This window comes from Carassius carassius, chromosome 33 (genome assembly GCF_963082965.1).
Source record: "Carassius carassius chromosome 33, fCarCar2.1, whole genome shotgun sequence".
NCBI lineage: Eukaryota > Metazoa > Chordata > Actinopteri > Cypriniformes > Cyprinidae > Carassius > Carassius carassius.
The window spans coordinates 27,333,551-27,347,442 of NC_081787.1; the positions used below are offsets into that span (position 1 = coordinate 27,333,551).

General features: G+C 38.1%; 2 protein-coding genes across 3 annotated transcripts; one reads left to right on the forward strand and one right to left on the reverse strand.

The window, feature by feature from the left end:
• The first annotated feature begins 2,484 nt into the window (after window positions 1-2,484).
• On the forward strand, window positions 2,485-10,113 carry LOC132114038 (germ cell nuclear acidic protein-like). Of its 2 annotated transcripts, XM_059522157.1 has the most exons (13): window positions 2,485-2,644; window positions 3,697-3,835; window positions 3,925-4,045; window positions 4,133-4,199; window positions 5,369-5,418; window positions 5,500-5,566; window positions 5,653-5,729; window positions 5,799-6,155; window positions 7,232-7,394; window positions 7,482-7,626; window positions 8,606-8,741; window positions 8,819-9,023; window positions 9,790-10,113. In XM_059522157.1, the coding sequence occupies exons 2-13, from the start codon at window positions 3,746-3,748 to the stop codon at window positions 10,019-10,021; spliced, it is 1,710 nt and encodes a 569-aa protein (XP_059378140.1). In that variant the 5' UTR covers window positions 2,485-2,644; window positions 3,697-3,745; the 3' UTR covers window positions 10,022-10,113. The 2 variants fall into 2 exon arrangements, with proteins under 2 accessions (XP_059378140.1, XP_059378142.1); XM_059522159.1 differs by lacking the exon at window positions 2,485-2,644 and having other exon boundaries at window positions 3,678-3,835.
• Window positions 10,114-12,194: 2,081 nt separating this feature from the next.
• On the reverse strand, window positions 12,195-13,589 carry LOC132114349 (centrin-2-like). Its single transcript, XM_059522456.1, has 5 exons — window positions 13,538-13,589; window positions 13,025-13,183; window positions 12,643-12,771; window positions 12,410-12,547; window positions 12,195-12,310 (listed from the first exon to the last, which is right to left on the reverse strand). Exons 1-5 carry the CDS (start codon window positions 13,538-13,540, stop codon window positions 12,221-12,223), a joined length of 519 nt encoding a protein of 172 aa, XP_059378439.1. The 5' UTR covers window positions 13,541-13,589; the 3' UTR covers window positions 12,195-12,220.
• Between the last annotated feature and the right edge of the window lie 303 nt (window positions 13,590-13,892).

Genomic DNA, 13,892 nt, shown 5'->3' on the forward strand with positions numbered 1-13,892 from the left:
ACCACTTCTCTTCTCCATCTACATGTCATCATTAGGATCTGTCATTGAGAACCATGACTTTTCTTATCACTGCTATCGCTACTTCTCATTCCAACCAGATGATCCGACGGTAGCTGCTCGCATTTCAGCCTGTCTGAGCGACATTTCTAGCTGGATTAATAACCATCACCTTCAGCTCAACCTTAGTAAGACAGAACTCCTGGTGGTTCCAGCTAACCCATCGTTTCATCACAACTTCTCTATACAGCTGGGCTGATCAACCATTACTCCTTCCAGGACTGCCAGAAACCTAGGAGTTGTGATCAATCATCATTTGAGCTTCACAGATCATATTGCTACAACAGATTTTTCTGCAGATTTAGATTTAGACCCTTCCTTTCAGAGCAAGCCACACAACTTCTTGTCCAAGTTCATGTTCTCTCCGGACTGGACTATTGTAATGCTCTCTTGGCGGGATTTCCTGCATGTACTATCAAGCCTTTGCAGTTGTTCCAGAATGCAGCAGTGAGAGTGGTCTTCAATGAGCCAAAAAAAGCTCATGTTACTCCTCTCCTCATCAGGTTACACTGACTACCAGTAGCCTTTTGCATCAAATTAAAGGTACTGATGCTTGCCTACAAAATGACAACTGGCGCTGCACCAATATACCCAAACTCACTAGTTCTAACTTGTGCGCCCTCCAGAAGCCATCCCAAGGAGGTTCAAAATCACTATCACAGACCTTTTCCTGGACTTTTCCCAGATGGGGGAATGACCTCCATGTCTCAAACCGAAAAGCTGAGTGTTTAGCAATTTTCAAAGGGACAGACCTTTTTCTCCAGCACCTGACCAATTTATACTAGCACTTAAATATTCTGTTCTATTATGTTTGTAGACTGTTTTGGTTTAATAGTGATAGAAAAAATTAGTGGGTGGATTTTTATAATTCTAGTGTGGTTCTGTTCACACACTGCCAACATATTTATGTCCAAACACCATGTAAAAGTGGATTTTGCATAATAGGTGGTCTTTATAAAACAACAGATTCCAAAAGAGCAGATTCCAATTGGCTCAGGATGTTAGAATACAATGTTCCAAGCAATGATGTACATTTGAGCAGCAGATAAAAGGAAGTTAAGCAAAGGGCCTGCAAGTTGGCATAAAAACTGATCTGCAATGCAGCGTTTATTAGATAATAGGTTAAACAATGTTGGGCAGTTTGTCAGGAACAGTAATAGCAGCAGCTGCAGGAATCACAGCACTAGTGGGTTTGTTTTTGGCCCCGCTCACGTTTGGTGTTTTGTTGGCGGTTTCAGGTGCTGGAGTAGCTGCAAGATACAGCATGTACCATCACTTACATAGTAAAGCAGAAAAAAGACAATTATACATTTGTGTACATTTTATTATGTTTTGTTATTTCTAGCTTTTGGCAATGTTAACAATATTGTTGTAGGACAATGAAATGTTGAAATCATTCAAAACTGTCATGTGGATCCAGTTACAAGTTGTGTCTCAGCAGTTCATACTTTTTCATTTTGTCAGATTCAACTCAATCGATTTGATATTCTGTCAGCTGTTTGGTTGATTTCTTTCACTTCATTTTTTAGCTCACAAATTCCTTTCTGCATATCATTAATGAATTTCTCTGCTTTCTCCTTGAACTCTCCTTCATTTATTTGCTCCCGTGTGGGTTTTGCAGGTTTGTCATGTTGCCTCTTGTCATCTTCGATAATCTCTTTGAGGATATCAGGCACAGAACTAATCTTGGCGATCATTTCTGAAAGCTTTCCAGACAAATGCACTATTTTAGGTACATTTTTAATAATAGCATGCAAAATTCATGAGTAGCCTAATTCTATTTACCTTGCCATACAACATATTTAAAAAATTAATAAAAAGGTCAAATCAAGAAATATAATAAAAATTTATTAAATTATGCTACAGTAAAGTAAGATGACAATCACCACACTGGTACCTGGGGAGATGTTGAACATGAATCTGGTGGAGTTTGCAGAAAACAATTAGATTGGACCTTTTTTTTTTTTTTTTTTAATATGTTTGTATGGCAAGGTAAATAGTTTTAGGCTACTCATGTATTATTAAAAAATGAAACAACAAAGCAACATAAAAATTACCACAGTGGTACTTGAAAAGATGTAGAACAAGAATTTGCAGAAAACAATTTTTTTTTTTTGTAAAAGACTAGTTCTTATATGGATAGTTCGCAGAAGCTCACGTTCTGTATTTCTCTAATAGCCCATCAGCATACTATTTACATGTTTTAGGATGGATGGAAATGTTTTACACATACTTTCAAACCAAATGTGCAATTACCGAAATATTTTTTTCTTTTACTGTGGATTCACATGTTGATAGCTAAATTCAGTCATTCTTGTGAAACTTACTGTGTTACTGTCACACAATGCAACAACAATAAACCTGGCAGAACACTGGAGAAATACTTGCAGGGTATTTATTGTAGGTATGTTTTTAAACCGATGACTGTCATGTGAGCGTAAACCAGTGGAAGCAAACGCTTCAGGAACCGGAAGTTGTTTTCTCTCTCAGATGACAAGTTCCGGTTGGGCAAATTTGAACGCAGCCGGTGGTTTAAAGTTCTGCTCATTTGATTGAAGTAGCGATAAATAAAACTACATTTTATGAGGTAAGTTGAACGAACCAAACATTTTGTCTAAAGCTAAATGTCCGTGTGTCATGAAGTGTGTGCGTTTGTCACTCGGTCGCTTGTTTATTTGTCGATTTCTGCTCGATATTGTTTTAGACGAAAAATATATCCAGTTTGGGTTGCGTATTCATTTTATTGTTAAGTGATAAACGGCTCTGTATTCACGTTTTGATGATAGACATGCGTTTTATCATAATAAGTGAATGATATTTAGTTATTACCTATTTAAACCGTCAGATGTAACGCTGTTGAAGAAGTAACGTACAGTGTAACGCAGTCTAGACGGAGTGACGTCACATGGCTTTTCAATCAGCTTCAAGCTACACATGACAATTAATACACTTTTACTTAAGAAAAGTCACTATCAGTCACCAGTGAGTGTTCGTAATAACTTCTGATCCAGCGTGGACTTTGGTCAAATGAGGAAGCAGAAAGATACAACTTATGTGGAAGGAAAAGTAATGTAACTAGTAGTGTAACTAATTATTGCCAGAATGTAACAATATGTGTCCCTGGAGCACAAAAGAAGTCGTAAGTAGCACAAGAAAAATGTAGCAATAGCCAACAATACAATGTATGCGTCACAATGATCGATTTTTCTGTTATGCAAAAAATCATCAGGATATTGAGAAATTATCATGTTACGTGGATATTTTGTACATTTCCTATCTTAAATATATCAAAAATGTATTCTCATTAGTAATATGCATTGCTGAGGACTTAATTTGAGCAACTTTAAAGGCAATTTTCTCAATATTTTGATGTTTTTTGCTCCTTCAGATATCCTCCATATTTCCAAATTTGCCCAGCATACAGCTACGCAGTTTTTTTTTGTATGTTTGTTTTCAAAGTTATTTAATTGTATTCCTCTAAGTATTTTAAACTAATTCAATCTAATTCAGGTGAAAAGTCTCATCATGTATAACACGTATTCAGTGCAATACGAATTGCAACAGTTAAATTCGTCATTGTTTTCCTGTGTAGATGTATTTTGATGTATGGTGATCAGTCTTTAATACTGTGATTAACAGGAGAGTGATGTGCTCGGCTGCTCAGTAGTTTTCCAGACTTCATGCGGCGATGGATCCCGGCACTGTATCACTGTTTCAGAGAGTGTCCGAAAAGCTGGGCTGGGACAGAGATGGAGGTCTCGATCAAGCTGAAGCGAAGGTGCAGTCTTTAAAATAAACACATTCATCATTTGCATAAACCCTATCCCAAGATGTCTGATTAGAGCCTGTCTCTTGCTGTTGTTTCAGTTGAGGAAGAGCTTGAAGAAGAACAGCTGTGACCCGGAGCACAGACCGCTGTCTGACTCTGACGCCTCGGGGAGAGACAAGCATGTGCTGCTGACCTCAGACGAGGAGGAACTGGATAAGTGTACGTCTGTGTTGAGGAATACTCTGTGCTTGCTTATATTCTCACATTATTAATGAATTTTGTGTTTGTTTGATTTTCTTTCACTAGTTCTTGCTGCAAAGGCTACCCCAAAATCCACATTTAAACAGTCCACATTAACTGCCCAGAAACCAAGGTGAGAATTTGATAAATTAGGAATAAGTTTAATTTATAGTTATGATGCCTTACATGTTCATCAGCTGCTTTAAATCTCATCGTATTCTCTGGCTGAAGTAATTTACAGTTTTAGCGAAGCTCTGTGTCCTTAAATTTGTTATAAAGTGATAAGATTGATATACATTTCTGTTCAGAAGAGTTTTAATGTGTTTTAAAGAATTCTCCTCTGTTCATTAAGGCTGCATTTATCTGAACAAAAATACAGAAAAAATTGGTAATACAGTAAAATATTATTACCACTTAAAATAATGTTTTTCTATTTTAATATATTTTAAAATATAATTTATTTCTGTGATGTGCAGCTGTATTTTCAGCATCATTACTGCAGTCTTCAGTGTCACATGATCTTCAGAAATCAGAATAATATGCTGATTTATTATCAATGTTGAAAACAGTCGTGCCACTTATTTATTTATTTATTTATTTATGGAACCTGTGATACTTTTTTCAGGATTCTTTGAAGAAAGTTAAAAAGAAAAAAAAACACACACATAGACCCTAAACTTAAGAACTGTAGTTTATATTGTTACGAAATATTAATATTTTCAATAAATGCTGTTCTTTTAAACTTTTTATTCATTAAAGAATTCCTGAAATTCTCACAGTATTCTGAATTCATCAAAGTATCACAGGTTCACAAAAAATATTAAGCAGCACAGCAGTTTCCAACATTGATAATAAATCATCATATTATTCTGAAGATCATGTGACACTGAAGACTGGAGAAATGATGCTGAAAATACAGCTGCACATCACAGGAATAAATTGTTTAAAGTATATATTTCACAATATTCCATTCTTTTTTTTTCTGTATTTCTGATCAAATAAATGTAGCCTTGATGAGCAGAAGAGACGTCTTTAAAACACATTAAAACCCTTCAGGACACAGAGCTTAGCTAAAACTGTAAATTACTTTAGCCAGAGAATACGATCCGTGAGATTTAAAGCAGCTGATGAACATGTAAGACATTATAACTAAAAAAAAAAAAACCTTAAAAAATCGTAACAATCCCAAACTTTTGAACGTCAGTGTATGACACAATATACTATCATTAAAATAGTGGATGTATAATCCTGACATAAGAAAACTAAACCACTTTTTTGCTTGTTTTTTTTTCTTCACCCTAGAGAACCAATTCCAGTTCTGTCTTCAGATAGTGATGATGAATTTGAAACATGTAAGTCCTTTAACAGCTCCATTTCAATTTTTTTTGAGAGAGAGAGAGACGTCACAGTCTTTACATTGGTATTTTCTCTAGTTTTAAATCGAGTGAAAACCCCAAAGGCTAAACTCCATCTGCGGTCTGTGAGTAGCAGTGATGACAGGTGAGTGGAACATAATTTGCCTTAAACCCGTTCTTCAGTGTATCATCATTACTGTCGACCGTCACTCTTTACATCTCACCTCACAGTTTGAAGCGCTTCATAGTGGACAGCATGTCATCTGATGAGGATTTTGTCATTGAGAGGAAGCCTTCCATTAGTAAAGGTATGATTATGCACTGATAGATCAAGATGTGGGTTGTTTTTTGATGGAAGTGATGTTGTTTCTGCACAGGGAAAGCCAAGACTGCTAAGACTCCCAAATCAGTTCAGAAGACCGAGAAACCGCCTCCATCTCTCTGTGACCCTCCTGTCTTCCTGAGCGACAGTGATGATGACCGAGACGCTGTTATCAAGAGCACCTGGAGGACCAGACACAGCCGCCCACCTTCTGAGGAACATCAGGCCACGAGTGCAGGCAGAGAGGAGGAAGTAAAGCCTTGTGTGCTCCGGCCAGCAGTCACTGTGATGACACACGGCGCTCCAGACGACTCGTGCAGCTCTGAGGAGGAGTTCCTGTCCTTACTGGACCGGGTCAGACAGAATCAGATCCTGGGAGGCAGAACACATGCAAGCCCGAGGCCTCCTCCAGGTACAGCTCACATGATGTCACAGTCTTGGTTAAGTCCTTTGCTTTTAATCACCAGTGATATAGCTGTCAATTAAATTACATGCAACTGACAGAAAATGGGGTAACATAACCAAACTAGAGGTTTTGACTCTGCTAGAAAGAACTGCCATAGTCGATCAGAATGAAACTCAAATCTTCAAAGAAGTGATTGTTTTGCTCATTGGTTACGAGGTTGTCAAACTGTGAGAATGAGTTGTGATGATGATCTGTTAACTGTCCCGGGACGCCTACGTTTACTTCACTATATTACAATTAAATCCTAGTCTAATCATGACAAACTATATATCGTTGGAAAGGTCTAAGACTCCTTAATAGATATTTTACCAATCTTTTTTGTTATGAATTATGTAGGAAAAGTAATAGTTTAATTTATGGCAAGAGTGCACCTCAAAAACCTTTGTCAAAAAAAGTCTTCGTTGTCTTTTCCGCTCGCACTTTAGAAATCATCAGAAATGATATATCACTTGAAAATCCTCAAAATTCATCCTTTGAAACCCATTTTAAAATCAAACATTGCATTACCATGAAAATGGTACGTCAAAGTCATGTTACGAAATTATTTCAGTCATGAATTATAACAATTTAAGTTTGGATCGTGCACTTTCAAGTCTGTGTTCAAAAATGTGAGTGATAGTTAAGGGGTTAAACACATCCTGTTGGACCGTAATGTTTATAATACCGCCAGAAAACACAGTTTAAGTGGAATATTTTTTTGTTGTATCACCTGAATGTATTTTAGATGTTTTCTAAAGCCACTGACCTGGTGTTTGACACTTAAACAGTCCAGATGCTTACATGGCATTAAAACATTTATAAACCAACTCATCAGTTAAAACTGCTAAAGAAATCGTCATATATAATCGCAAATGGAAATGCCTAATTATATGCCCAATTATATTTATGTTTTTGAAGCCTGTATATTTTTATTTCTTTATTGTGATGGATTTTTTTTAGGCTGGTGAAAATATCTTGTGCCCAATTCTGAACTACAAAAAGAAGACCCACTTATTTTCCGCTTACATTCTCTCTCTGTGTAGAATCCGAACCACGACCTCCCTGTTTGTCGCCCCCGTCTGCTGTGAGTAAGACCGCTGCTGACCTCGTACCAGTTAAAGGACGGTCGATGACCCACACCCCAGTGCAGACGCCCCGCAGCAGACCAGTGAGCCAGACCGAGCCCAGAGCTGCGCCCCACAGCAGGTGCTGCTGACCCTCTCAATCGCCCCTCAGCTCTGCATTCTGTCAGCTGAGGATTGTGATATCATGTCCTGTTGTTGATTCTGTCAGGGTGCTGGTGTGTAAAACTCCCGGCTGCTTCCTGCAGTCCCTGTCTGTTCCTGGATCGCCGTACAGCCGCAGCTTCAAACTCAACAAAGAGGAGCTCACTAACAAACTCTTCCAGCTCTACAACACCAGCGTGTTTGACAGTAAGGTACATGTGAAAACCATTCGTAGGAATAATCATTAGTTGTTTTCGCCTAGGCAAGGATCGCTATTACTATTGCTAGTATTTAAGGTTAGGATTTGTTTAAGGTATGATATTTGATAAGCAGATGATAGAGCAGCTGAAAAAAAAATAATGTAGAATTTCATTAAAGAAGGTGGCATGCTTTGAATTGATGAGTGCAGGTGCAAAAGATGTGTTGATGTGTGCACGGGAGGCGATCAGCACTGCTGCACTGGACAGAGTGAGCCCTTTGATGTCCAGAGTTTGCAGTGGACAGTTTTGGAGGAAGATTATATTGAAGAGACCTTTGAGTCAAACAAATAAGTCGCTGACTCCGAGAGACTGGCTGGAGTTGTTCCGGCTGTTTTCTGTGGAAGCTCGTTTCTGACACTGAATAACAAAAGGGTAAAAGGAAATGTATTTTTTTGAATTGCAAGTTTATCTCTCCCAATTCTGACTATATAACAAGCAGTTGTGAGTTGCAGAATTGCCAGATATATTTTATAACTTGTAGTTTATATCTTACAGTTTCTATGAAAAAAAAAAGTCAGAATTGAGAGAAACTCACAACTGAGTTGCGTTTTTAAAACTTGCATTGCAAGAGAAAAAAAAAATCTGAATTATGAGTTTATATCACTCCGTTTCAGAAGAAAGTCAGAATTGCGAGATGTAAACTCCTAATTGCAAAAGATAAAAAGTCTCAATTAAATTATTATTTTTTCTATTCAGTGGAGGAAACCGGCGTCCATAGTTTTTAACAAATCCAAGCAACCCAGTTACATAGACAACTATGTTCCTCCAACGCTTTCTGGCTAGGTTAGATAGAAATTACAAAAATATATTTGTTTACGTCTGATTTTAGGTAAAGCTGGTTTTCTAATACATTTTGGCATTTATCAGTGCCAAAAACACGTTTCACTTCCCCTTCAGATCATTCGTTTCAATATCATTTCCCTCCCCTCAGCTTCCCGCTGACATGTCTGTCACGTGGAACAAGAAGATGCGCAAGACAGCAGGATATTGCATCTCCGGCCAGGAGCGTGGCTCTGGGGAGCGATACGCCCGCATCGAGCTCTCTGTCAAAGTTTGTGACTCCGCAGGTGCTTGTCATTACTGCTTGACAATTCTCCACAGCTCTCCACCCTTGGGAATAAACACAATGTGTTTCCAATTCCAGATCGGTTACGAGATACATTAGTGCATGAAATGTGTCATGCTGCCACGTGGCTAATAAACAGTGTTCGTGACGGGCACGGGCCGTTCTGGAGGCTGTATGCTCGTAAAGCGATGCTGGCTCATCCTGAGCTACCGATGGTGTCCCGCTGCCACAGCTACGACATCAACTACAAATACAAGTATCAGTGTAACCGCTGCAAAAACACGTGAGTGCAGGACTGGCCCACTGGCTGCTGTTTGGATGAACAAGATACATGTCTACTTTCAACATTGTTCTTTAGACCTTCCTTTTTAAAAGAAATAAAGCATCCGCTGAATGCAGAGTGACCAACATTAGGTTTCTGACTACTGAAAATGTGTACAATTGAACAATTTACTCCAGGAGCCATGTTTAGATCCCAGTATCTCTGGAACTGAATCATACATGGCCTTAAAAATGAAGATGCCTAAAGAGAAAGATGGTAAAAATACAACATCTAAAAGGGCATTAAGATAACTTTTATACTTCCCGAGTTATAGGCTTGCAATCTTAGAAGGAAAGAAAAAACTTAAAGTGCTCCTCCCCTTTTTTTTAAATGGTCACAACTGGCATATACTGCGACAAATATGGTTGAAGTCAACAGATTTACTAACAGACCTACCAATCTCTGTAAAAATAACATGATGCTGCTGCCATCTTTCTGAAGGCATTTTTACTCTACTGTAATTTGGCTCTGAATCTTGCCATTTTGACCAGTGGATTACTCTGTAAATATACATCTATGTCATTTCATAGTTTGGCTTTCATCACCATACATGTTTATCTTTCTTCGGAAAAGGTCTTGTCAGAATCTAAGGTTTCTTTGGTTGAGTTGACACCGAATGACCATATTAGCTGGCAGTAGACTGGACCTATTTTGCCTGCAAAATTTAGTCAACTGAACAATAAATCCCAATTCTGTCCCTAACAGTCAGTGTTTATGTCCCTCACAGGATCGGCCGTCACTCGAAGTCCCTGGACACCTCAAAGTTTGTGTGTGCTTTGTGCACTGGGCAGCTGGTGTTGTTGACCCCCTCAAAACCGCGGGCGCCCACGGCCTTCGCCTCCTTCGTGAAGGACAACTACAGCTCGGCGAGACGGGACCTGGCAGGACAGAGCCACGCTGAGGTCATGCGCAAACTCAGCGCCGACTTCGCCAGCAAAACACGTCTCAGTCAGAGCTGATCTCTGATCAGACACACGAGTCACAAATACCTCAAACCATCATGACTGCTGCATCAGTTTGAGTTCTGTTCACATGCAGAGTCAACTTACAGGGAATCAGAGACTCCATCAGACTATTACTTTGTTTTTATACTGTGAAATAGTTTTATTTATGGTTAATGACCATAAAAACCTTATGATATATGAGCAACATTAATGTTTATTTCCTTCCTGAATCTTAAGATCAACCTCTTGTTATTAAAGGGATGGATATGTGTGTCATTTTTTTTTTTCTGTTTGTCACATTGTTTCGTTATTTCATCTTGTGTACATTTTGTTTACATGTGATTTTTCTTCAGAATAAAAAACATATTACATTCTTCATTTTGCCCTATATTTTGTGCATGTTACTGACTCCAAAACACACTACAGAACATTTATTATTATAAATATGTGCTGCTTAATATTTTTGTTAATGTTTTTTAAATTAAACTGGGAGAACCAAGAGAGACAATAAAACACCAAAACTCAAAATTGTGAATATGAATGGGAATATACTTCAGAGTTATTTTACTCATAAGAATTTCTAGGGGTGTCCTTAATTATCAACCATTACTCCTTCGAGGACAGCCAGAAACCTAGGAGTTGTGATGGATCATCAGTTAAGCTTCACAGACCACATTGCTACAACGACCCTGTCCTGCAGGTTTGCCTTATACAACATTAGGAAGATTAGACCCTTCCTTGTCCAAGCTCTTGTTCTCTCCAGACTGGACTATTGTAATGCTCTCCTGGCGGGCCTTCCTGCATGTACTGTCAAGCCTCTGCAGTTGATCCAGAATGCAGCAGCGAGGGTTGTCTTCAATGAGCCAAAAAAAGCTCACGTTACTCCTCTCCTCATCAGGTTACGCTGGCTACCAGTAGCCGCTCGCATCAAATTCAAGGTACTGATGCTTGCCTACAAGACGACCACTGGCACGGCACCAACTTACCTAAACTCACTGTTTAAATCTTATGTGCCCTCCAGAAGTTTGCGCTCTGTAAGTGAACGACGCCTTGTGGTGCCATCCCAAAGAAGTTCAAAATCATTCAAACGGACCTTTTCCTGGACTGTGCCCAGCTGGTGGAATGACCTCCCAATCTCAATTCGTACAGCTGAGTCTTTACTCATTTTCAAGAAACAGCTAAAGACTCATCTTTTTCGCCAGCACTTAACCAACTAATACTAGCACTTTTCCTTTTCTTGTCTTTTAATTTAAAAACAAAACAAAAAACACCTGGCTATGCGTTCTATACTAGACTAATTGAGACTTGTCATGGCACTTGTATACTGTTGTTGTTCTCTTGTTGACCTGACTGCTTCTACTGTTCTCATTTGTAAGTCGCTTTGGATAAAAGCGTCTGCTAAATGATTAAATGTTAAATGTAATTGTGGCCAATGTGTATTAGAGAAAAAACATTTATTTCATAATGATATTTCCCCCCATTTTAAATTCTTATTATCCAATGAAAGGTTAGATTTTTGTGAATCAAAAGGATTAACAATGCAGATTCATTTTCACAGCCATTGAAAATTTGTGTCCATATTTTTGGGCATGACTGTATATATAGATTACTTACTCAGTGTTATAGTGTTCATAAATACTTAAACATACCATGAGACAGAAACTTAAAGGTAAAGTATATTTTAGTAAATCTGATTAAAAAACAACATTTTATATAAAGAAAACCGTTTATACTTTAATAGTTATTTTTACGAATACAATCTTTTAAGTTTTCATAAATGAATGGCAGTGAGTTTTTTGTGAGACATTTTTTTTTTTTTTGAAAATGTCAATCTAAAAGGTCAAAAAAAAACTTATTTTTTATGCAAAACGCATTTTTCATTTATTTTGAAATATGACCCCAAACATTTGCTTTCTAGGTGAGATTTATCCATGTTTTGACAGATTCACACAATATATTTCAGTGCATACCTCACACACCATATATGACTGTGTTACATGTTACTGATTATATCTTTACTGATAAGATTCGAGAATACAGAGAGTGTAAACAATTAACAACTAGCTGTTAGTCCAACCCAGACCGATCTGAGATGATCACTGGGGCCGACAGGCATCAAGGTCTTGGAATGGTACTGTGCATAAAACAGCAAATCATAAACAAATGTTTACATAGAAATGAATATTTCTCGTACTCCTGTGCTTCTGATAAGATTCAGTACAAACTCGTTTTCTTCATGATGCGAAGAAATTCCTGCTGGTTAACTTCTCCATCACCATCTCGGTCTGCTTCATCAATCATTTCCTAAAGACAGCCATACGTGAAAAATCAGTGTGATCTTTCATAGAGAAAGCCACGGTCTAATACAGATCACAAGCAGGGTTTTTGTGAATAATCTTGTACCTGCAGCTCTTCGTCGGTGAGGCTTTCTCCGAGTTCCTTGGCCACTCGCTTTAGATTCCGGAAAGATATTTTTCCAGTCTCGTCATCGTCAAACAGCCGGAAAGCTTTAAGAATTTCTTCCTTGGAGTCCTTTTCAGCCTTGAAATTTCCAAACGATAATAAAATATATTTTTTTGTTGTTTTAATCCTACCTGGCTGGAATAACTATACTTTTTTTTATTTAAAATTCTTACCATTTTTTGAGTCATCACTGTCAGAAAATCACCGAAAGAGATCTTTCCAGTAGCATCCTTATCAACCTCTCCAATCATCTTCTTGATTTCCTCCTTTTTAGGCTCGAACCCCAGCGCTCTCATGGCCACCTGGAGGACAAATCTTCATTAAATGCAGAAAACATGGCATATAGAGTTACAGTGGAGTTCAAAGGTCTAATGCACTAGAGAAAATGATCTCAGTACGCCATGCATTTTCCTTCTTCAAAAATGTTGAAAATTGTTGACAATCATCATGAATATGTTACTGGATGTTTGGATCCCTCTGTGTAGATATACTGTATGGCCGACAGTGGCATGTAAACTGCTTGTGGCAGCTGTATTAATGGCATTTTTATCTCACCTTTAACTCCTTCACCTCAATATAACAAGAACCATCTGTGTCGAAGAGCTCAAACGCCTCTCGGATCTCCTGCTTTTGCTCTTCTGTCAGTTCAGCCTTTGGACTGGCTTTTTTACGAGGGGCCACTGCCCCCAGAGAGGGCTTTTTGGGACTGGTGGCCTGTGTTATACAGAACAGAACAGACCAGAACAGAAGAACAGGACCAGACCTGTGCAGTGTACATTACAACTAAAATGATGAATACAAGACACAGTGTAAACATAAAATAGACAGTGCACGTAATATATAATTCAAGCTGTAATAATACTGTTAATAGGGTAAAGAAATTTGCACTTAATTAGCCGTGCTTGTAAATTCATTCCTAAATGCCCTGATGACTATTTCCTATGAGAAAGAAAGATCAGTAGCAATAACACATATGGTACAACACAAACCTGAAAAAGGAATTTTAAATTTAATATCAATTAAACGGACGCTTAAAGAGAGTGACAGTATTTTTTTTAAATGACTCACCATCTTAACCGAGAGCAAGTGAAGACTAATATAAACCTTACTATAGCGAAGGCTTGGCTTATGAATATTAATTACGTTCTATGACGCTCGGTCAGTAGACCAAACTGATTGGCTGAAAGGAAGACGTCGCCAAACCTTGGCTCATGAATAATAATTACATCACGCTCCCAGACGCTCCAGATAGCAACTTCCGCACAATCCAATTAATCAAGTCATAGTAAGATTCGTAATTTCGTATCCCATAACGTTGGGCTTTATAAAGTTAACCTATGAATAACTATTATTATTTTTAAATACACAACGTTAAAGCTTTATTACAACATACACACCCAGCTTTTATCGCATCCGTTTGTGA

Coding starts and splice junctions, on each gene's coding strand:
- LOC132114349 (XM_059522456.1), bottom strand. Junction 12,772..13,024: donor TTGAGGTGAAGGAGTTAAAG/GTGAGATAAAAA, acceptor TTTGTCCTCCAG/GTGGCCATGAGAGCGCTGGG. Junction 12,548..12,642: donor CAGTGATGACTCAAAAAATG/GTAAGAATTTTA, acceptor GGAAATTTCAAG/GCTGAAAAGGACTCCAAGGA.
- LOC132114038 (XM_059522157.1), top strand. CDS start 3,746: ATGGATCCCGGCACTGTATCACTGTTTCAGAGAGTGTCCGAAAAGCTG. Junction 4,200..5,368: donor TTAACTGCCCAGAAACCAAG/GTGAGAATTTGA, acceptor TCTTCACCCTAG/AGAACCAATTCCAGTTCTGT. Junction 8,742..8,818: donor CAAAGTTTGTGACTCCGCAG/GTGCTTGTCATT, acceptor TTCCAATTCCAG/ATCGGTTACGAGATACATTA.